The following is a 23,960-nucleotide window of genomic DNA, read 5'->3' on the forward strand; positions in this document are numbered from 1 at the left end:
TGTAGCAGGTGTCAGAATTGCCTTCCTCTTTAAGGCTGAGTAGGATTCCACTGTATGGAGAGAGCACATTCTGTTTATCCAGCCATTTGTTGATGGCACTTGGGATGTTTCCACCTTTTGGTGAAATGCCACTATGAACCTGGGCGTAGAAGTATCTATTTGAGTCACTACTTTAATTCTTTTGGGTGTGTACTTAAGAGTGGAATTGCTGGATCACATGGTAATTCCATGTTTGGCATTTTGGGGAATCACCATACTATTACCCACAATTGCCACACCATTTTACATTCCCACCAGCAATAACCCAGGGCTCCAACTTCTCCACATCCCCGCCAATACTTGTTATTTTCCATTTTTAAAATAATAACCCTCCCAATGGGTATGCAGTGGTATCTCGTTGTGGTGTTGGGTTTTTTTTATTGGCGTGTAATTGCTTTACAATGTTGTTAGTTTCTGCATACAACAACATGAATCAGCTGTATGTATACGTGTATCCCTGTTGAGCCTCCCTTCCCCTCATCCCACCCCTCTAGGTCATCATAGAGCACCAACCCAATGTGGTTCGGTTTGTATTTCCCTAGTGACTAGTGATGTTGAGTGTTTTTTCATGTGCTTATTGCCCGTTTGTATACCTTCTTTGGAAAATGTCTATTCAAGTCCGTGGGCCATCTTTGAATATTGTAACAGATCAAATTTAGCAGGGTATTAAAAACTCATAATTTCCAAGTAAGATTAGTCCTGGAATTCAAGGTTGGCTCAAAGTTATAAAACCTATAAATGTCATCAGTTACATAACAAATCAAAAAATACACTGTAAATGATTATTTTAAAAGGTACAAAAAAAGCTTTTCATAAAATATATAATTTGGTAAACAGATATTCTTGCCGAATTAGGAATAGAAAGGAAATTTCCTTGAGCAGATAATGTCATGGATATACATAATATCTATATTATGTTCAAAAACACCTATAACAAGCATCATATCTAACCAGAAAATTCCATAAGCATACCAATTAAACTTACTATCTTATGTCATTAAAGATATGTCTTTCCTAAGAAACAGTGTTTCCACTTCTAAATATATACCCTAGGGAATTTTCCTGTTTCCACTCAGACACATGGAAGAATGTTGGGTCCAGAAATGATTGTAATTGCAGGAAATTAGGAACATCCTAAATGTTCATTAACAGGAAAATAGATGACCAATGTATTTGTCAACAAGTACCATGCAGTAGTAAACATGAATGATCTGAACCTACTTTTACCAATGAAAAATGGAAGTTGCCAAGCTTAGGTATAGTGTGATGTCCCTAATACAGAGTTGCGTGCATGCATGCATGGGTGGAAATCTAGTAGAAGTGGGAATTTAGGAATGTGGTTCCCTGGGCCTGGGAGTAGAAAGGGATATACTTGAAGTTGAAAGTACACCTGTAACATTTGGTTATTCAGAAACTGATAAAGCAAATATTCAGAAAATCCCAAGATTACTTAATGCTTGGTGGATACACAGATGGTCACTATATTATCATTTATAGTTCGAAATATAATGGAAAGGGGGGTAGACCTTAAAAAAAAAAAAGAGGAAGAAGGGGAAAATCTAAAGCTGAGAATATCGGTCTTCTCCCCAAAACAGCATAGTCACAATGGTTATTCAAAGTTAAAGAAATTGCTAAATAAAATTTTAAAAAGCCTTGCACTACAGACAGCAGAGCCTTAACTGTCTAGCTCCACCAATGGCAGAGGGCATGCTATGTTTTGTTGCCTGGCTGACCTCTGCTCTTCCTCACTGCCCCCTGCCCTCCTGCCAATGCCCTTCTCCTTCAGTGCCTGCTAGAGAACTCTGACATGAAGACCCACAGGCCTTTCATGGCGGTGATGACTACTCTTCGTAAATGTAAGGACCAGGTCAGCGAGAGTTTCACCAGGTGAGGTTTTGGGTTAGGGATCTGCAAGGTTGAGAATTCGGAAGTTTTGTGTTTTTTGCTTCTCATGTCCCACTTCCCTGCTTTAAAACTGACCACCCTTCTTGGCTTCTAGGTTTGGGGTTCAGCCATGCCCCATCTGCCTGGGAGATGCACAGGATCCTGTCTGCCTGCCCTGTGACCATGTATTCTGCCTGCGCTGCATTGAAGTTAACCTCACGCAAGGGCATATGGGATGCCCCTTGTGTTTAACCGACTTACCAGACAGATACTCTCCAACTGTTTCCCAGGAGCACAGGTAAAACAGCCTTTCTCTTGAGAAAGCGTCCTCCTTTTTCTTCCTTTTTTGCAAATACAGTATTCAAAAATATAACTATTGGGCTTCCCTGGTGGCTCAGTGGTAAAGAATCCACCTGCTAATGCTAGAGATGTGGGTTCGATCCCTGATCAGAGAAGATCCCACATGTGGTGAAGCAAGTAAGCCTGTGCACCACAGTTATTGAGCCTGTGCTCTAGAGCCTTGAGCCCCGACTATTGAGCCCATGTACCGCAACTACTGAAGCCCAGGTACCCTAGAGTCTGTGCTCCGCAACTAGAGAAGCTACCGCAATGAGAAGCCTGAGCACTGCAACTGGAGAGTAGACCCTGCTTAACACAACTAGAGGAAAAACCTGCACAGCAATGAAGACCCAGCACTGCCAAAAATAAAATTATTTTTAAAATATACTATTGACCTTAGAAAGCCTCATAGCAGAGAAGTGTCCTAACAAAGACAACTAGTTATTTATGTACCTTTATAAACACCTAGTGTCTGAAAATTATCCTTTCCCCAAGACATGCATGGGCACAGAAGCGGGAGATTGAAAAATTGGAGGAAAAACCCAGAAAGTTGTAAACTAATTAGAGCCACCACGAGTACCCAAAGAATTTAGATGCAACTGGCTTATCCTCTTGATGTGTAAATGCCATCCATGTTCTATGATTTGAGGCTAAAGCTAGCTCTTGTCTGGCTAAATGCCTTTCAGTTCAGTTCAGTTCATTTTAGTCGCTCAGTCGTGTCCGACTCTTCATGACCCCATGAATCACAGCACGCCAGGCCTCCCTGTCCCTCACCAACTCCCGGAGTTCACTCAGACTCACATCGGGCACTGATTAAAATAGCCCAAGAGGTTGGTTTTCTTCCCTTCTCATGCCTTCTAAAAGTGCGGCACAAGACAAGTCCAGTAGATGGGAGCTTTGAGAAACTCTTGGGATATAAAAGCTATTACTAGATGGTCCAAATGATCAAAGTCTTTCTCAAAAGAGCCAAGTGTGCGTACTATCTGTTGCAGTTTTTGGAGACTGATTCTAATCAATATAAGGAGATACTTGCATCTTTTAATTAAAAAAAAAAAAAAGCTATCCAAATCCCAGAGCACTCTGTAGGGAGGAATTCTGGAACACAATTTATCAGACTTTTAACCACGGTTTTTAATCATTCCCAAGGGAGGTCATTGAGAAACATGCCCGCTTCCGGCAGATGTGCAATAGTTTCTTCGTGGACCTGGTTTCTACCATGTGCTTCAAAGACAATTCTCCACCTCAGAAGGAAGTAGTAAAAGACCTGCTATCCTTACTCTTCGTTGAGAAGGAGCTCCTTCGAGAGGCTCCCCAACGTGAGTGGAGTTAAAAATTCAGTTCTTCATCTCACTTTTTATGTCTGATGTGAACAATGATCTACCTTTCTCCTTCTGGTTTTAGGACGCCGTGAACACACAAAATCTCTTTCTCCTTTTGATGATGTCGTGGATAAGACCCCCGTGATCCGCTCAGTGGTACTGAAACTGCTTTTAAAATACAGGTGAGCACCACGAACATGAAGTTGCCTAGGAAACACCTTGACTTCTTTGTTTTTTTTCTCCTCATGGCTTTTTCTTTGCCACAAAGCATTCTTTGCAGAACTGGTAGCTAGCTCACTATCTGGGAAAGCTTCTTTAGCAAGAGATGCCCTGGTTCCTTTATCTGTATGGACTGTATCCTTGGCATATCACATGCTGGCTGTGAGTTCAGTATGGCCACAAGCACGTGTTTAGGAAGAAGAAGACAGATTTGGGGGAAGGGGACATAACGCTGTGAGACGTGTGGGTGCAGGAAGTCGGGAGTCAGGAATCTGCAATTCTCATCTCAGTTCCACAGCTACAAAGTTTTGTGGGCTTTTGGACCGTAACCTCCTCGCTCTTGATGTTGTCTAAGTTTTGCTTGTGCTCTTAAGTTTCTCTGGTTCTATAAATGAACAGGGAAGCCCATATGGCGCCTCAGCTCAATGGGCTTGTCGAATTATGTTATTTTTAAAAATTCTTAGAAAGCTGATCTGCATTTGGAAGATGTCTTTTGGAATATACTCTGTTTCTCAACCTGTGTCCTAACTTGAGGGAGTTCACCTTGAGGTGCTGGCAAAATCAAGATGCTATAAGAAAAGTTCCAACAAACACAACTACTTCTAACTTAAATGTCTGAAATGTGACTTAAGATAGAGATTAAATTTATGTTTAAAACAGGGATCCACTGCAGCCTTGTCTACAGACATTTTATTTTGGTGCCCCCCCCCCCATTATTTATGAAATTGTCTTTTCAAACAGGATTTTCAAATAAAATACTCTTAAAATACATTTCTTGCTATACCCGAAAATGGCTCTTAAGGCATATAGATAGACACAGTTGCCTTGAGATATGAAAAGAGCCTCTTGCTATTCTGTGATTTTCATTAATTTTGGGAAATGTGTGAAATCTGTATTCATGTGAATCTCTTTGCTTAGAGAAAGGGAAAAATGCATTGACATGTATATCTCTTGACATAAGGTATAGACACATTAATATGAGTACAAACTACACTCAAAGGTAAATGCTTTGTTCTGGAATATTTAGAGTAAAATTTACAGAACTGATTTTGAAATAAAAATCTTCAGACATAAACACAGTTTAAAAATATGAATGGTCATTCCCTGGATTTAAAAATACTTGCTTCGTCATTGCTTTTTGTGGTTCATGTACTTTTGTGTGTTAAGAATGAATCAGACTGGACTTACATACTTTGTGGAAATGTAGGCACCTGCTGTCTGGGCAGACCCGTGCATGGGACAGTGTTGACCAGACTGCAGATAACACTAAGATGGCATGTGACTTTTTCAACTTGTTGATGTTTGCACTGATGTTACTAAAGTAGACCCTGGTAGGGGCCGTTATTTCTGTCACCACCATGCACATGTAATTTTTTAAAATGCCAGTTTCATGTAATGTCCTTGATGAAGCTATAAAAATTACTAATTCTACTAAATCCCCGCTCTTAAGGATATGACTGTTAATGTTGTTTTATAATGAGAGGTACACACAAAGCCTCCAGCAGCACATCAAGGTACAAGGTTGTGTCAAGGAAAACCACTCCTGCAGTTTTTGAGTTACATCCTGATCTGGCTGCTCTTTTTGTGAAATACCACTTGTACTTGAAAGAATGACTGACAAATGACACTCAAACCTGGGCAGGTGGTTGACAGGCGTTTTCTTGAAAAAAAGTGAGGTGAGCCTGTCACAAACTGAGGGTTTTGTTGCTGATTATAAAATTCAAGCTTATAAGCAGATATTTAGAGGTTTGGAGGAATTCCCTGGCGATCCGGTGGTTAGGCCTGCACGCTTTCATTGCCGAAGATCCAGGTTCAATCCCTGGTCAGATAATTAAGATCCTTCAAGTCTCAGCATGGCTAAATTAAAAAACAATAAAATAAAATGTTGGAAAACTTATATCCTCCACTGTGAGCCTGTCAGCTTTCTAATATGTACAAACTTTTTGACAACATGGGTGGTGATATGAATGAATGTGAGGTTTTATAAAATATAGAATAAAAATGTGTTGACATTTGCAAAATATGCACAGCTCAGCGAACCAGTATTTATGAAATAACTGGTTCTTGATGTCACAGAACTGTGCAATGATCAAAAAGAAATCTGGCTGATATACAAGGCAGATCATTTGATTTTAATGTAATTAACTATGAAAAGTGCATTGATAAGGTTTCAGATTGCACATTGAAACTAATCTTTAGAAATTATCATCTATCATTTTTGGTGTAGCATCAAAAGAGAGTTTCCATATTTACCTGAAAAGACTACTAAAATATTTCTCCCTTTTCCAACTACATAATGTATGAGACCAGATTTTCCTCATATAATATAGTGAAACCAACTAGAAGCAGAAGCAGATTTGAGAATCCAGTGAACTTCTGTTAAGCCAGGCATTAAAAAGATTGATAGGATTGAAAAACAATGCCCTTCTTACTAATGAAATTTTGTTTTGGAAAAGATTTTTTTTTATATTATTTATGTTAATATGTGATGAGTTTAGTATGGTTATTTTAAATGATGAATATTGATACATATTTTCAATGTTTCTTAGTTTTAATTTCTATTATTGTAAATATCAAAAGATATGACCAATAGAAGCAAAAGCTCTTTGTGGTTCTCATTAATTTTTAAGTCTATTAGGAGTCCTTGAGCCAAAATTTTGAGAACAGCTGATATAAAATTGTTATTGTATAGTCACTAAGTTGTGTCTGACTCTTATGCAATCCCAGGGACTATAGCCTGCCAGGCTCCTCTGTCCATGGGATTCTCCAGGCAAAAATACTGGAGCGGGTTGCCATTTCTTCCTCCAGGGGATCTTCCTGACCCAGGGATCAAACCCAAGTCTCCTGCATTAGCAGGCGGATTCTTTACCACGGAACCACCTGGGAAGCCCATCTGAAATATGGAATTTTATATTCCTCCAAGTTGGTGCTAAACTATTCTTCATAAAATCATGTTATAAACTATATAAACACATCCGTGTACGTGAGAAAGTGGAAGTGTTAGTTGCTCAGTAGTGTCTGACACTTTGTGACCCCATGGACTGTAGTCCGCCAGGCTCCTCTGTCTGTGGAATTCTCTAGGCAAGAATACTGGAGTGGGTTGCCATTCTGTTCTCCAGGGCATCTTCCCAGCTATGTATGTATGTATATATATAATTATACAGGAAGCAGGAAATGAATAATAGGCAGATCGATACTTCATACCTTTGTTTTCACAAAATGGGTTTCCAGACCTTAGCTAACCAGGTATATATAATATTTCTCCTTCCCTAGCTTCTGTGACGTGAAAGAGTATATTCAGATTTATTTGTCCGAGTTAGAAAAGAAACCATTCCTGGCTGAAGATAAAACCGAACTGTACATGCTCTTTAGCAACTGCCTGGAGGTAAGCTGACTATCACCTCACTACATTTCTTTTGCAGGCTCTCAGAACCACATGGTTTATGCAGTGGAATAGTGTTTTTCTGAAAATTTATGGAATATAATTTATGTGGTGACATTAACAGATGCTGTACTCCATTTAGGGGGAAAAATGACTCAGAAACATTACTTCTGTCCTCAGAAATGGCCTATATTGGCATTATATGCATGTGCATGAGGGGGAAAAAGGCATTGACGAATACGCCACCAAAGTTGATGATGCCTCTCTGCAGGTGCTGAGGTTGTGAATACTTCTAATTGTTATTCTCTTCGTATTGTTGTTTCTTCCAAAAATCTTACAATGCATATGAAAAGTTAAATTACGTTAAAAAAAAATTTTTTTTCATTATAGCTTTTATTCTTTTCCCTCCTTCTGGTCCCTAAAATAAAAATGAAAACAGCTGTTAGTTTTTCATGATTCAAAAAATATCCACTCAAACCCACAACACTGTTCTTTATCCTTATTACATTGTCCATGACCACACTGGTGACATTTCAAAGATGGGGTCTTGTAAATAAAAAAGAATAATATCCTTTCTTTCTGGTCCTATGTTCCCTAGGATTCAATACATGAGAAGAATAATGCTTTGTTCATAAGGGATGAATTGAAATACCTGCGAGAGGAAGGCCAGTTCCTTAGGACATACCAACCAGTGGGATGCAGCCGATGGCTTGCTGGTGAGGCCTCAGTGGAGCACCTGCAGAAGATGGCCCGCATCCGCCTCTGTCTTGACAAGGCATCTGAGATCCTCGCTGAGCTTCAGGACGGCTCAGGCAGGTCTTCTTTCCAACCTTTCTTGACCACAGGCTGGGAGCCCCCATGATTTAGAAATTCAGGAAGTGTGGGAAGCTGGTTCTCAGAATAATACTGGTCTGTACCATGGCCCCTTTCTTCTAGGTTAGTTCTCTCAGTGTGAATTCCCAAAGGGTAGGCGCAGAGCCTTTACTAGCCTCTGTTCCAGACAGTTAACTGACAAGTACCCTCACCAATCACTTGGCCTTTCTCACTGACTCTGCAGAGGTGGCGGAGGAGAAGCATCGCTACCTGCAGCAGGTGGAGCGCTTCTGTGCCCGGGTCCAGAATGACTGGTACCGAGTGTACCTGGTCAGGAAGCTCACCAGCCAGCAGGGGATGGAGTTTGTGCAGAGCCTCTCCAAAGAGGGCCATCCGGCCCACTGGGTATTTCCTAGGGAAGTCATCGCACAGCAGGTGAGAAGGGCAGTCTGGCAGCCCCAGTGCTGTCTCAGCTCCCCTGTCCCATCCACCCCTGGAAGAGGGCTGCTGCTTCTCCTTTCCTCCCTGACCTTCTCCCACATCCATCCCAGAAAATGCTTGCATCTGGTTTGGTCTGGTCCTCTGTCTCTGGGTTTCAATTGACCCAGCTTGTGATCATGGTTATCTGCCTAGGAAATAGGTGTGTCTGTGTGTGTTTCTGGTTTGTCTTCTACCTGCAAAGCGTATGTAGGCATCACTTCTGATTGAGTTCAACACAGGATAAGCAAAAGAATGATTCTGTGGCTTTGGTCTTTAGCAAATTAAAAGTCATTCATTCTGTAAAATAAGCCCTTTTTATCCTCAGCAGGCAAGACAGGAAAGGTCTAAGGATGACAGAGTTGCAGTCATTTTGGCTTCAGGACTGCTCAGTTGTCCTTTCCTAGTGCCCAGAAATGAATGAATTTTTACTGTCCTGGGGTTACAAAAATGGCATTAAAAATCCTGGCTTTTTTTTCCTCCCAACTGGAACTTAGGCCTGACTCGTCAGTCCTTTGGTGCTCTCCTCTGAGTGCAGACGGAAAGCAGCTGCAGTATCACCTCCCTTAGATTTCCGCCCACTCTTCATCCAGGGAGGAGGAGGTGCTTCCCAAACAGTAGTGAGCTGTTGTGCCTCAGTCTGCCCCAGAAACCTGGTTCAACTGCCCTTAAACCTTCAGTGATTGCCTGGTTCCTTTACCTATCAAGAAGGTTCTTTGTCAATATTTCCCACCCTGTACCCACCGTGCTTAACCCCTGTGTTCTTGGAGTTGCAGAGGGATCATCCAGGCCAGATGGATCGGTATCTGGTGCATGGGAACGACTACAAGGCTGTCCGGGATGCAGTGGGCAAAGCCATTCTGGAATCCAAGCCCCTGGCTGTGGAGGCTGCTCTGGAGGTAGGCCAGGCTGGCGGCTGCTCTGTGTACACAGTGGCCCCTCATAGCCTGAGTCTTGTCTTGTTAGGGTCAAATGATGCAATGGAAGAAGCCCCACAGGGTGACATGCTGCCTTGGAAGTCCTATGTCCATGGCCTGTGAGCTCCCTTGGAAAACAGGGGAGTGGCAGTGGTTGATTTGGGTTGCTGGGTTTGTGAGAGCCAACCAGCAGCTCTTTTCTGATTCATTTAGGTCCTTTTTTTTTTGAGACCCTGCTGAAAAGCCGCTTCCTCCAGGATTCCTCTGCTCTGAGATGCAATGGCACAGGAGGCAAAACCTCATAATTCCCATAGAGACATATGCACGTGTTTTTTTTAATAGATGCAGGCTTTTAAAAATACAATCCTTAAATTGTTATGTTCTTATTTCCTTTCTGAGTCATTATTTACCTTGACGCTTTGCTGGAAACAGAGGAAAGAAATATCTTAGTTCAGCAAAAGTTCCCAAAAGGGACCAGGGAAGTAGTCAGAAAGAGAACAGATAGTGATCTCTGTTACTTCTGCTGTAAGCTATTTAATAAATATAGCTTGCGTTTAATATGAGAATGTTTTTGAAGAGTTGTTCTCTAGAAGGTGGTCATGAGGTGCAGGGTTCCAGGTGCCTATGGTATTAGAGAAGGCTCCCTCACCGTCTCCAAGGCTTTAGTACTGATCTCATTCTTTATTCACATATAGATCACATGAGAGTCTGGCCCTGAGCTATATCTGTATAACTTTGAAAAGTCTCACTTGATGTCCTTGCTTTTTCAGGCCTGTAGAAGCACCACAAGTCAGAAGGCTGTCTACCTACTGTTAGCACTTTTTAGAGAGGTCGCCACTTTGTACAGATCCCACAATGCAGACCTCCATCCTAAGCCACAGGTGAGTATCAGCCTCCAGGGCTGTGTTCATAGTCTCACAATTTGAACGGACTTTTTGAATAGAGGTAAAATTCACAAACACCAGGACTGCCCTGGTGGTCCACTGGCTAAGATTCCCTGCTCCCAATGCAGGGGGCCCAGGTTTGATGTCTGGTCAGGGAAATAGGTACCACATATCACAACGAAGACTGGATGCAACCAAATAAATAAATATTTATTTAAAAAGAAAGTCATGTACAACAATTATGCCCAAAATTTAAAAAAGTCTTCGATGGAGGTTTTCAGCATTCTTATGAAGAGGAACTACTTTCTGTTTCACCCAAAGCTTTTAGGGTAACAATTAAAACTAAAGTCAAAAAAATGATTTATGGACTTCCCTGGTGGTCCACTGGCTAAGACTCTGCACTCCCAATGCAGGGGGCCTGGGTTCAATCCCTGGTCAGGGAACTAGATCTCACATGCCACAACTAAAACCCATTGAAGCCAAATAAATTTAAAATAAATAAATAAAAATAAAGTTGTCCTTAAGATGTCTTAATAATGTTTTCCAAAACAGAATTTTCAAAACTAGTGCTTGCATGTGTGGTTTCTGTGTTCGTGGAGGAGATTTCTCTGGATAATTTCCCCTTCGGGCAGTAATCATTTAGCCATTCTAACCTTGATTTAAAAGTTTTTTAATGCAACTAACTTTATTTGTTTATTTATTTATTTATGGCTGCGCCCTGTGTCTTGAGGGATCTCAGTTCCCCAACTAGGGACTGAACCTCGGGTCCTCGGCGGTGAAAGTGGTAGTCCTAACACTGGACCACCAGAGGATTCCTCTTAAGCAGATATTTGATAAGTTTTTGGTATCAAAAAGCATGACTAACATAAGAGAAAACCTTTGGTTTTTCTCCTGCTATTCATAGAATATTTTTATTTGATGTATTTTTTTTTCCTGTCAGCAATGTGAGGCTATGAAGAAATTCATTGAGAAAAGCAAGACCTTGTCTCCTGATATCAGAGATTTTGCAATATCCCTTGTGAATAATGAACTACCCCTGCTGAGGACAGGTCCTGGGGTCAGCAACCTGGAAGGGACAGTAATAGAAATGGCTGTTCATGCTGCAACCGTCCTTCTCTGTGGACAAAGCCAAGTCTTAGGACCCCTGAAGAATTTGGCCTTCTTCCCACACCTCATGGTGGTAAGACTGGGATATGATTTCTTCTGCATTCACAGGGAAAACTTTAGAGACCCAGCCGGTACCTCAGAAACTGTTGAACCTGTTTATCTTGTATGTTTGCCGTCTTCCTCTTTCTCACTTGATGCTTTAGTCCACAGTGAGGGTGAAAACCTTGCCTTGCCCTTTGTCATTTCATAGAGAGCTGTTCTGTGCTCTTCATAGAGAGCTTTTGGGGTCGAGAAGAAAGAAAATCAAGGTCACTTTCTTACTCAAGGCCTCTTGCTGAGCAGCGACAGCCAGTCGATGTGTTCACTAAGCTAAAGCCAGCTCTGCTTTTTTGACTTTTCAGAATGCCTTTCTTCCAACGATGCCTGAAGACTTGCTGGCTCAAGCTAGGAATTGGAAGGGTCTGGAAGGAGTCACGTGGTACAGTAAGTGTGGCCTGTGGTGGAATCCCACTCCTGAGCTTTGAATAGCAGCCTAAAACTACAGAAAACATCGGTATAGAATGGGGGTACATGGGTTTGTGCCTGAAGGGTCCACGGTGCCTGCCTCCTCCTGCCGTGGGTGCCTTTGCAGAACATGAACAGTTTGCGGGAATTGGTACCTGCTGACTGTGGATGAACCAGATCATTCTTTTTCTTAGTCACAGGGAAAGGGTCCTTTTGGATGCACTTCTGTTTCCTGGAATATGCCCTTTTGGGGGAGAAGGGGGCACTGGGAACCACATCAGGAACTCAGTCTAGGGCCAGCTAACAATACAACCAAGGTTTTGACCCAAAGATAGTTCTTTTAGAAATATAGAACTGAGAGAGGAAATAATATAACCCATGACCTATCTTGAGTAGATAATCTTTTAAAAGTAGTTTTAAAAGTTGTTATAAAACCTGGTCACAGCAAAAAGAAAAAAAAATCAAAGAGAATAAAAGGAGGGTATAAAATACTATCCATTTTGCCTCCAAAAATAACCCGTGGTATGAGCCTATAATCTAGTTTCTCTTTGCTTTGTAAAATTAAACGCAGACACTATTTTTCACTGATACAAGTTGAGCTCCTGGTATGTGTCAAATATCTGTTAGTAAACTAGCAGAGTTTAAGATTTCTGGTAACATGCTTGGGACATCAAGTCCACGTCATTATTTGGTTAGACCAGAAAGCAGGGAGTTAGGTTTCCCTTTTAATGGTGGGTCATTAGGCAAAACCTCACCAGCCAACATTGTGTCCTGTTCTTTCAACAGCATGTCCCAATGGTCACGTGTGCTCTGTAGGAGAGGTGAGTCTTGGTATTTGGGATAGGGTTTGGGGAGGTTCAAAATGTGTGTTCCTCCTCCAGGTCCGAGGAGGGGGCCCATGAGGGAGGAGGATAATGAGAGACTGGACCTCTGGGGAGAACATAGACTCATTTTGACAGCTGTTCTATGGGGCTTCCCTCATAGCTCAGTTGGTAAAGAATCCACCTGCAATGCAGGAGACCCGGGTTCGATTCCTGGGTCGAAAAGCTCTGCTGGAGAAGGGATAGGCTACTCTCTCCTGTATTCTTGGGCTTCCCTTGTGGCTCAGCTGGTAAAGAAACTGCCTGCAGTGCAGGAGACCTGGGTTTGATCCCTGGGTTGGGAAGATCCTCTGGAGAAGGGAAGGGCTACCCACTCCAGTATTCTGGCCTGGAGAATTCCATGGACTGCAGTCCATGGGGTTGCAAAGAGTCAGACACGACCGAATGACTTTCACTTTCACTAGGTATTCTGACTAAACCTCCAAACGGTATGAAGGTTTTCCAGCCTGGGTTTCTTGACCTCAGCCCTGTGGACATAAGGCCTTATTGTGGGGCTGGCCTGGGCATTCTTGCAGGTTTACAAGCATTCCTGGCCTCAACTCACCGGATGGCAGTAGTATCCTGTCTCGCCAGTGTGACAAATAAAACTGCCTCCAGATGTTGCTCAAGGTCCCCTGAAAGACCGAACTGCAGGGCTGGAACCATGCTGGCAGTCCTTCCTGGCCACTAAAGTACAGAGTCAGCGACACAGGTCTTTGTGATGACGAGGTGTTGACTAGACTGCAGGCTGGATTACTAGCCCAGCAAGGAGACAGGGTCTAGACAGCAAAGGGTAGGAAAAGGAGATGCGTGGCTTGTAAGCCTGTGAGGGGAAGATGCGTGTATTGTTCATGTCTGAGTCCCAAAGCATCTAGCCAGGGCCATTCATAGTGTCATCTATACATGCTCAGAACAGGCTATTGAATTGAAACAGACAAATGTTATTTAATACAGTAAATAAGCAGCATGGAGGATAAACTGGATACATGCTTCGCACCTTATATTTCTGAGCTTCTCAGTTCACTGTCCATGAAATGAGATTAAAATAGATTCTTCCTAAGACTACTCCCAGTTCTGAAATTCTGTGGTCCAGAAATCTGATACTGGTTTTGTTTGTTACAGACTACTAGTGTATTTATAGTAGCACACAATCTGATTTTGAAAAATGAACCTTTGGAAGTAGTAAATCATATGGTGACATTGTTTAAAAATAAAAAAGTCTAAATGGCATTAAGGAATGCCATTTAAGGACGTCAGTTTGGAAGCTACTGTAGTATTCCTGGTGTCAGATAATGAAGCATTAAACTCATCGGAGAATGAATGGAAAACAGTGATGAATGTGAAAATAAAAGATTGAGTTTTGTATATTTGTCTATAAAGTGTCTGTTTGGGAATAAAACTTAATAGCTTCTATTTTTAAAAAAGTCTATATTTTCCCACATACAACATAGTTGGCTGAAGAAGGAAATGGCAACCCACTCCAGTGTTCTTGCCTGGAGGGTCCCCTGGACAGAGGAGCCTGGTGGGTATAGTCCATGGGGTCGCAAAGAGATGGACACAACTGAGCGACTAACACACACACACACACACACACACACACACACACCACAGTTGGCACGGAGTGCCTGCCCTGTCTCCCAGGGCTCCTGCAGCCCCACCTGACATACACATACACTGAAGGAAGCAATCCTAGTGGCATCCACTACCTTCTGTGCTAAGTATGGGCTCACTTTGGGATTTGTCCAAACTGATCTGGGGTCACATTTGTGTTTCTCCTAGTGTGGCAAGCCGATGCAACAGAGCTTTTGTATTGACTGTCGTGCTCCAATTGGAGGGATTAATCACCAACCGAAGGAGGGATTTCGTGTTATCGAGTATGCAGTTTTCTATTTCCTTTATAAATAATCGAACCATGTGCTTTGCAGCTGTTTCTATTCCAGCTGATAAATCGATACTAAATATATTATCAATTACGATAGTACATTTGGATCTGGGTCATGTTGGATATCACGCCAAGGTCTCTGTGGTCATTCAGTAGTGAGGCATTTGATCTGTCACTGGCTAACTGGGCTTTTAATGCAAAAACAGATCATACCTTAATACGTATTAATATTAATACTTTTTAATTCAAATATCTTCCAGTTGAACCTTGGTTACAACCCCTGTAGAAATTGCTTGACATAAACAGGGTGACAAAATTCAGGGGGAAGTTTAAGTCTGTCATTTACAAACTCTTAGCTTACTCTTTTTTTTTTTTTTTTTTTTTTTTGAGAAAAATAGAGGGACCTAGTCAATCTTATCAAATACTTCAGAATCCAGCTAAAAACTGGATCTCATAATCCCACACTTGCTCATTAGACAAGTATGGCTGTAAATGCCCCCTTAATAGGAGGTGTGGCCTCTCTACATTGACCTTATAGTCTAGCTATTTTGGTGCTGTTACAGTTTAAAATATTCTAACCTGTTATCTCCATAAACTATTAGAATGTCCTAGAATCTCCAGTATCATTTCAGCTGAACATAGCCATCACACTGCACCTCCCATCTGGGTGTGATGCCAAATCCTTTGCAGAGATTGGATCCTAGTTTTGAATGTGGGAAAGGAGACCAGTGTGTATATACTTCCATGTTAATGTCAGCTACTCCAGACTCTGTCCTTTGCCTGCCTGCCGCTCCCCCGCTGATTCAGGGCAAGAAGCAAGTCCAGACCACCATCCTGACATATGGCCCCAGGAGTAGCACAAACAGCCAGTTTTGTTTTGATAATGATTTTATTTCATTATTATTATTTATTTGCATTTATTTTTTGCAGTATTTATTCCAGTACCTTAAGTTTTTGTTCCTTCAGTTTCTTCTGGGTATCTTTTTCTTCTGTGCAACCTCCTCTTCTGGTTTAGGAACAGTCTGTTCTTTTTCAGAAAGGATCATCTCAGTGTGGCAGGGAGAGCTCATGGAGGGGTTGTTCCAACCCTGAGCTCTGTAAGTCCTGTGCCGCATTGTGGGGTTTTGTTCACCTGGCTGTGCTTGATAAGCAAGATAATCTACATCTAAGTCCTTCAGTTCAGCATCACCTTCTGCATTTTTGAGCATGTGCAGTAAAAATTCAGCACTGTTTTTGGGCCGCCGACCCTGCCTTCAGCCCCAGTGCTTGTCCTTTGCACACCGACCAGCTCCACCACTGTAACAGTGGAATGGCACACACTGCTTCTGTAAAGTGACATCCTCCAGATACTCGGTGGCTTTTCAGATATGCATACCCTCAATGGCCAGGGCGGTTTCACCAATGTTCTTAAAGTGAATCTTGATTTGCGTGATTTTGTGGGGTTTTTTGGGTCAAGTGAATGCTGAACCATTTTTAGAGGTCATCTCAGGGCTGCTTATCAGAAAAGTTTATTTATTTGTTTTTTTTTTTAACTGAAGTTGATGTACAATACTATATAAGTTACAGGTGTGCAGTATTGTAATTCACGATTTTAGAGGCTATATTCCGTTTATAGTTATAAAATATTGGCTATATTGCCTGTGTTGTACAATATATCCTTGTAGCTTATTTTATACATAATAGTTTGTACCTCAAACCCCCTACTATTATATTGCCCCTCTTCCCCCCCACTAGTCTCACAAACAGCCACTTTACACTGTTGTGGGCTTTTGGTCAGCCAGAAGGGCTTGTCTATAAAGAAAAAGACTTGGAAAAGTGGTCTAGGCTTATTTCAATCAGTAACTTTCAGCATCATTTTCTTTAAGACCGTGAACCTGGTCTCTCGGTCCTGAGACTCTGAAGTGTGCCCCCAGAGCCAGAAGAAACGGTCTTCTTCAGCCTTCACCCTGTCTTCTCTCATCCTTTCCAGTAACACCATGGACAGGACTCAAACTGGCCACGTGCTGGGAAACCCACCACCCAGAGGTGCGCCCGTGGTATCTGACCGACAGATGTCCCCAGTGGTCTTCCTTCTCCTCCGGCTACTCACTCATCTGGCTATGCTTCTGGGAGCCACCCAGAGTCCCCAGGTAGAGCATATTACTGCCCAATCATGTACTAGTTTCTATGGTAGTTTTTTCATAGTGAATCCTTTCATCTAAAAAACCCTACCCAGTTCCTGAGAAGGCCCTGCAGGGTCCTGCTTGGTTTCATTGTGGTTAACCCTGTTCTGCTCCAGTTCTCTGATTTTGCCCCTTGAAACACAAGACTGCTTCCTGCGTCTGCATGCTGTGAGGTTTGTGTGCTGTGGACTTACTGACATCAGAAGCAGAAACTATTTAGGAAGTATGGGGAAGATCTGAATGCAGAAGTACTTGGATAAGGGGAAAGACAGATCAATGAATTTGTCTACTCCTTCCTTTCAGAGAGTATGAATGTATTGCTTCTCTGATAACTAAGTATCCTTTCCCAAAAGAAACAAGGAACTATTTTCTTACTCCTCTTTGAAGTTCCAATTTGTGGTTCCCAGGGTTCTCATGAATTAGTAATTGTATTGGCAATAGTAACAAATGAAGAATGCTTTACAATATAAAACAAATCTTATTAACCTACATTTGTGCATATAGGTCTAGATGAAACATGTTGAAGCCTGATACCAATTCATTGACAATTAGATGGATATCAAACATTAGAATTACAATTTTATATAAAAATATTTTAAAAGGTTTAATTAAAATAAAAATTGAAATTAAAAATTTAGTATTATTTAAACCATTTTAGTCTGAATTTTTGTCATTGTTCTAATTTGTACGTTGACTTTTAAATTTTAGTAAATCATGAAAAAAAATTAATAAGTCATTTTTAGTAGTTGAAAAAAATAAAATTAAACGACCTAGCCACCCCCTGTGGATTTTGAGTAAGTCATTGTTACCTAACGCAGAACATAATGTAAAATTAACATATCCTAATTTTTCCCACTGTGGCCTATGGTGGTAAGGGGGACTACTTGTCACATTATGTAAAGTCAGTTTTTACTGAATAGCTGTGTGTCTCCAGTCCACACCTGGGAATGGAGAGTCTAAAATAACCATGATTTTACCTGTGTCTTTGCTGTAACTCTGGGGAGGAAAGAAATAGCATGTTGCATTTTTATCTAAGTTAATTAACCATGGGAGCAAAAAGTTTCGGTTTTTAAAGTTCTTTATTTCACATTGACAATATAGAAGGCAGTCGTTTTCAGACCACATTCATTTCTGCTTCTCAGTTTTCTGTCGCCTCTACTGTTTGAATCACGCTGACATCCCTCCTAGAGATTGTCCTCTAGCTCAGAACTGGCTCTTCACCCCTCCTGACCTCTCCTGAATTGCCATCCCCTCCACAAACAAGACCTTGCTTGACATTTTGTCCTCTTGCTCCCACAGGACTTGATGAACATCATCAAACCTCTGGTGTGGGATCCAAAAGGGTTTCTGCAGCAGCACATCCAGAGAGACCTGGAGCAGCTAATGAACACGCTGGGGAGGAGCGCAGACGAGACCGCCAGCGTGGTGCACCTCGTCCTGTGCCACCTTCTCCGAGAGCAGGGCCACAGTGAGGAGCTGGGCATGGGGCCAGGGGCGTGGGGCACAGCCAGGAGAGGAAGCAGGGCACTCCTCGACCCCAGAAGGAGATGAGGGGGAAGCAGGAAGACGGGCACTTTCCAGAGAGTCAGGGAGGGAAGGACCTGCCTGGCCTTTCCATTGACCCCCTGGTGGTGCGAGTGTATTTGGGAGGCTTTAGTTTCAAAAGTCAGCCTTGGATGTAGTTCAGCCGCTGCATGGGGAACACAGGGCATCCAGAAGAAGCGACGTGTATTAAAGAAACATCAAAGAGACTAATGTTTGATAAGCACTTGGAACTTGGTCTCTTTCTATTGGAGATCTGTTTTGTTTTACGGGGCGGGGTGAGCACCTTCTTTTCCTAAAATAATACTGCATTCTTGGACTGACTCAATATGTATATGCATCCACAATGTGTTACATGTAAAAGTAGGCTAACAACTATTAAGCTCATTTTCTAGTTTAAAGTCCACACAGAAAGAAAAGGTCTATAAGACAAGTTAGTAAGAGGGTTGTCTCTGAGTGGTGGAAGAACAGTTTTGTTTTCTTTTAGGTTATCTGCAAAAATATTTTTAAATTACCACTCTAATGACAAGGTTATTGAAAATAACAATAGCAATAAAAAGTTCTGGCACATGACAAGAAAATCCATTCCCACTTCTGGAGCTTTTTTTGCCAGAAATCAGCATCCGTATGGGCTTGCCTGTGGCTCAGCTGGTAAAGAGTCCGCCTGCAATGCAGGAGACGTAGGTTCAATCCCTGGGTTGGGAAGATCCCCTGGAGAAGGGAAAGGCTGCCCACTCCAGTAGTCTGGCCTGGAGAATTCCATGGACTGTAGAGTCCATGGGATCGCAATGAGTCGGAACAACTGAGCGACTTTCACTCACTCAACATCTGTATATATTTTCCACTTAGCAAAATCTGATTTTCAGTTTCTCATTCTGGAGTGGTTTCACACTAGGTAAGCTCAGCGAGTATCACACTGACAAAGTGACCACATTCTAGAAGCACACTGACAGTTTCTATGGCATTCTGCGTCGAAGGCACCCGCAGGGTCCTGCTCCGTCTTCAGGCCCAGGTGGCAGCAGTTGAGACCTGTGGTACCACTAGTCACTGTTAGTTTGCCCCTGGGCTTCTGATTTAAAGTATTGTCTTTGCAGTAATTTTGTTCAGAATGGCTTTAAGGTGATAATTACGTGGGTTAGAGATTTTAGAGTTTGAAGTACCTTCACAAAGATCATGAGTTTGGTGGTAGCAGCAGGAAACATTTTTAAATACTCAGGTTACTTTAGGAAAATATATCCACCCCGGCTCCCAAAAGGAGCATTATTTCAATTAAACATTTCTTCAGTGTTTTATGTAGAATGCTGTGGTTTTTGTTTCTTGGGTAACATACACATTTTTCTTTGTAGGGTCTTTACATTTTGATGCACAATTGTCAACCAGAACACAGAGGAACAGCTGGGAAAATCTTGTTCAGACTCTTATTCTGCGTGAACTCGAGGTAAGTGATGAGTAGCTATGCGGCCACTTTCTCTGGGAAAGTGCAGGAGGGGGTTTCCACAGCCTCTGCTGAGCACTTGATCTCTTGTCCCTTCTGGAAGTGTCCCTTAGAGAAAGAAACCCTAGGCTAAGTCACAGATTTAGGTGTTCTCTGTTTGGTCACCCCAACTTCCTGTTGCCCCCTCCCTATCCTGTCCCCTCCCGAGGCGGGCTGGTATGTCAAGCTGAGGAATTACTGGGGATCCAGAAAGTGCAGGCAGTCGTTTTCTCTCCACTACTTTTTAGAGCAGAATGTGCAAACGAGGCAGAGAAATAAACCCTGTCAGATAAGAATGTTACTGAGAGTAACTAAGCCTCTTGGGAAATATAAATCAGCAAGTATTTAAAATAATGGTAATAAAATATAGATGTCTGAGACTTATTCTGTTTGAGGAGACAAAAACCTAGCATCTCACTTCCAGATCCCATGTCGCTTTCTTCACCTAGCATCTAGATAAAACCCTCCTGGCAGTGAACGCTCAGATCAGCCAAGATGAGCGCATCAGCTCCAACCCTGTGGCCAAAATCGTGTATGGTGACCCAGTGACCTTCCTGCCCCACCTGCCCAAGAAGAGCATGGTTCACTGCTCTAAGATGTGGAGCTGCAGGAAAAGGATCACCATTGAGTACCTCCAGCACATCGTGGAGCAAAAGAACGGCAAAGAATCAGTGCCCATCCTCTGGAAGTTTCTGCAGAAGGTGAGGCTGCTTCACTGTGACCGCAACTTACATGTCCCCTGGAGATGTGAAGGCCCTACTCTCATTTAGTCTGATCAGTCCTGAGGGTGGGACAGCCATTAAACTACTTTGATTTTTGAATAAAATGTCTCTGGCAGAAGACTCAGGGATAGATATCTCCAAACACATCCATCTGTATGAGTCATTTGAAGCATAAAGGCACAGGTGAAATATATGCATGCGTTGGAATTAGTAGAAATCTGTAACATACTTGGCCAGGAGGGTTTCTCCCAATTACTCAGCAAGAAAGAATAGAATAAAATCTTTCCTTTATCTGTTCGACTTCATCCCCCCAGTGCCTGAAGCAGTTAGTCACCAATGAGTGCCTATTGAATGAAAAAATTTTAGTTGAGAATGCATAACTGAAATCCAACAAAAAATCTTCCCCTAAACCATTCAGAGGGAGGGTGTTGGGAGGACTGGAGGGGAGCAGAGCTGTAACGTGTGCATCATACCTTTCAGAGCCAGAATTACACACTCTTCCTAACTTGAATCCATTTGAATTTTTATTTTCTAAAACACATTTTCTAATCATTACTTCCATGCACCAGTACTTGCAGTCTAGGAAGAAGTAAGATGATGCAGAAATTTTGGTGGGTCAGTTAATGAAAACGGATTCCCGGTGGGAAGGCCATCGTGCTAACACTGTGATCTGTCACTGGTGTGCTCAGGCAGGTCCATTACACTGAAGAAGCTAAGGTCCTAGGTCTTCAGAATGACACTGGATCATCTCTAAGTATCATTGCCTACATGCTTCGTCTTCTTGCTCTCAGCAGTGCCTCTCCACACCCAGACCATCTTGGGCCCAAGAGGTTGTTTTCTTTCATCAGCTTCTGGCCAACACATTTGCTGTGTCAGCCCTACAGTTTTGCTTCTCGACCCTTAGAGTGTAGAACACTGGCCAACACATTGTAAGCAGTCACTAAGTACTTGCTGAAGGAAGGGAAATGTACTTGCCTTTCACCATTCTCAAGTACTATGTGTTATGTAAAATGGCACATTGACCGTATTAAACTACAAATACATGGCTCGAGCCAGCCCCAAAGTCTGTTTCCCAGGAACATTATCTAGGTACACTAAAGTGTTCCTGGTGGTCTTCCCTTCTCTAGGAGGCAGAGCTGAGACTGGTGAAATTCTTGCCCGAGATTTTGGCCCTGCAAAGGAATCTAGTGAAACGATTCCAGAATGTTTCAGAAGCTGAATACAGATCCATCCAAAGTTTCATTAGCAGTCACGATTCAGGTAAGGCTCTGCTCCCACAGAGCATCAGGACTACCAGTTCAGAGCTAATGTGTGTTCTGTACCCTAAGCTTGTAGCATGAAGCAGTGGGTGCTGTGAGTGCCTGGGACACATTAGAGGTTTCTGCTGTATCAGTCCAGAATCTCCCTCTCTCTCTCTGGTTCCTCAAACTCAGCTTTAGTTTAAACAGCATTTAGAGTGTGTTGATGATGATATGAAGGTGGGGGTCAAAAAGCAAGTAATTCTGTTGGTTTGACCTAGATGGGAGTAGGTGTTATCTTGCAGTTCTTAAAAAGTGTTTTGTTTGCTAGATGGGCTGAAGAAGTTAACCCGCAGTAGAATCACTATCTTTCTGTCAACATGGAACAAGCTGAGGCGATCGCTGGAGACCAATGGTAAGTCAACTCCCCTTTAATACTAAACATCACAGGAGCACCTCTCTGAAGGCCTGTTCTCTCCAGCCTAACTCTGCCTGTTCTGTGTGTGCACAGCACCATGCTGTGTGTCTCTAATGCTGGATCTGTGGACTCTTGGTGAGGGTGTCTGAGATGAGTGCATAACATTTCAGAAAGAGCAACCCCTCAGTCCTCTTGAGTCTATAAATTTGGTATCAAAAAGAAGCTGAGACTATTTGAAACTTGTCAGCATGTAAAAGAGATGTGGGAGACAGAAGCACTCTTGGTTCCCAGCTGTGTTCTGTTGAGGGGGCTTCTGCATTGCCTCCCTTCCCACTGTGGTGGGCTCCTAGTCCTGAGGCTATGAAAGAAACAGCAGGGAGGTGACTGCCCCTCTGTCGTTTAAAGGTGAGATCAAGCTCCCTAAAGACTACTGCAGCTCCGACCTGGATCTGGACACTGACTTGGAAGTCATCCTGCCTCGCCGCCAGGGCCGGGGCCTCTGCTCCACCGCCTTAGTCAGCTACTTGATTAACTTGCACAATGAAATTGTCTATGCGGTAGAGAAGTTCTCCAAAGAAGACAACAGGTAAGCACGCAAGCCGACAGCAGGGGACGCTCTTTCAGCGCAGGAAGTCGTTTCTGGGGGGAACAAACAGGGAGGGTCACCAGACCTAGAGACAGCAAGCCAGGCTTCAGGTCCTTCTCGAACAGAAACCCCTTCAGCTACACTCACAAGTGTCACAGATTTGCATGTCCCTTCACCTGCACAGCCTGTGGCAACGTCAGACAGGAGCTGGCTCTGCACGGACAGGCCATGTGCACCTCATTGGGACCCTAAGCTCTTTCTGTCTGTCCCCAGCTACTCCGTCGATGCCTCTGAGATTGCCGACCTGCACGTCATCAGCTATGAAGTAGAGCGGGATCTGATTCCACTGATTCTCTCCAACTGTCAGTACCATGTGGAGCAGGGCGGGGAGACCCTGCAGGAGTTTGACCTGGAGAAGATCCAGCGCCAGATCATCAGCCGCTTCCTTCAGGGCAAGCCTAGGCTGACCCTCAAGGCAAGGCTGACCTGCTGTATTGACGTGGCCCACGTGTCCATGGTCCACATGTCTGTGGTCTGTGTGTCTGTTTTGCAAAAGTTGCCTCAAGTGTGGCTTTGATCACAGCGATTTCAGAATGAGGAGGGATCCTCTGGACCCTTCGTCCACACTCCCAGTATCTGTGACCACACCTGCATTCAGGGCCAACGGCTCTGCAGAGTGTCTGTGCATCCAATCCACACCTCAGTACCCCAAGGGTGACTGCAGATCTCAATGGACTTAGTCCAGATTTCTCTGCCGTAGTTAATGGCACCACAAGCCACCCACACTGAACCTCATTGTTTTTCCCCTTTTCCTTTAGTCCGCAAACACAGTCTGTCATCTCTACCATCAGGCGCCTCCGTTTCACCAACCAGCCCGCTGCTCTAGTTCAAAGCATCTGTCCTTAAGCTCCACTGCTGCGGTAGCTCCCAACCAGTCCCTGTCTTCAGGCTCTTTAGGCCACATTTCTAACATCCAGAAATGCATCTCTCCAACCATTTCCCTGCATTGAATGCCATGACCGCACAGGCTGGATCACTCTCCCTTCCCTGAATGCAGCCTGCGCTGTGCTTGTTGCTTCCAGGTCCAGTCAAAGGTGTGGTACTTCGTTCTGTTTATGCTCCCTCCCTGCCTGCAGTTAGGCGGTGAACTGTTCGAGCGCGAGCCTGATTCATTCTGCGCTGTCAGCTGAGT

The 23,960-nt window shown here is 43.1% G+C and overlaps 1 protein-coding gene across 7 annotated transcripts in view; it reads left to right on the plus strand.

Annotated features, from left to right (window-relative positions):
* The window catches only part of LOC129648729 (E3 ubiquitin-protein ligase RNF213-like), a 121,205-nt gene that overhangs the window by 92,376 nt on the left and 4,869 nt on the right, over positions 1-23,960 (plus strand). For 6 of the 7 annotated variants that reach the window (XM_055575313.1, XM_055575316.1, XM_055575317.1 and 3 more), the window contains 21 exons: positions 1,826-1,926; positions 2,039-2,221; positions 3,409-3,578; positions 3,664-3,763; positions 7,074-7,185; positions 7,781-7,994; positions 8,240-8,430; positions 9,249-9,371; positions 10,160-10,270; positions 11,214-11,453; positions 11,782-11,863; positions 12,671-12,705; positions 14,524-14,618; positions 16,596-16,755; positions 18,088-18,256; positions 19,677-19,768; positions 20,254-20,505; positions 21,654-21,786; positions 22,096-22,179; positions 22,588-22,768; positions 23,042-23,243. In XM_055575313.1, the coding sequence (XP_055431288.1) occupies positions 1,826-1,926; positions 2,039-2,221; positions 3,409-3,578; positions 3,664-3,763; positions 7,074-7,185; positions 7,781-7,994; positions 8,240-8,430; positions 9,249-9,371; positions 10,160-10,270; positions 11,214-11,453; positions 11,782-11,863; positions 12,671-12,705; positions 14,524-14,618; positions 16,596-16,755; positions 18,088-18,256; positions 19,677-19,768; positions 20,254-20,505; positions 21,654-21,786; positions 22,096-22,179; positions 22,588-22,768; positions 23,042-23,243 (3,030 nt within the window). Of the gene's footprint in view, positions 1-1,825; positions 1,927-2,038; positions 2,222-3,408; positions 3,579-3,663; positions 3,764-7,073; positions 7,186-7,780; positions 7,995-8,239; positions 8,431-9,248; positions 9,372-10,159; positions 10,271-11,213; positions 11,454-11,781; positions 11,864-12,670; positions 12,706-14,523; positions 14,619-16,595; positions 16,756-18,087; positions 18,257-19,676; positions 19,769-20,253; positions 20,506-21,653; positions 21,787-22,095; positions 22,180-22,587; positions 22,769-23,041; positions 23,244-23,960 lie in introns of those variants that run through there. The other variant, XR_008712855.1, reaches the window with a different exon arrangement.

The sequence above is a fragment of the Bubalus kerabau genome, chromosome 4, assembly GCF_029407905.1.
Source record: "Bubalus kerabau isolate K-KA32 ecotype Philippines breed swamp buffalo chromosome 4, PCC_UOA_SB_1v2, whole genome shotgun sequence".
In the NCBI taxonomy this organism is placed as follows: domain Eukaryota; kingdom Metazoa; phylum Chordata; class Mammalia; order Artiodactyla; family Bovidae; genus Bubalus; species Bubalus kerabau.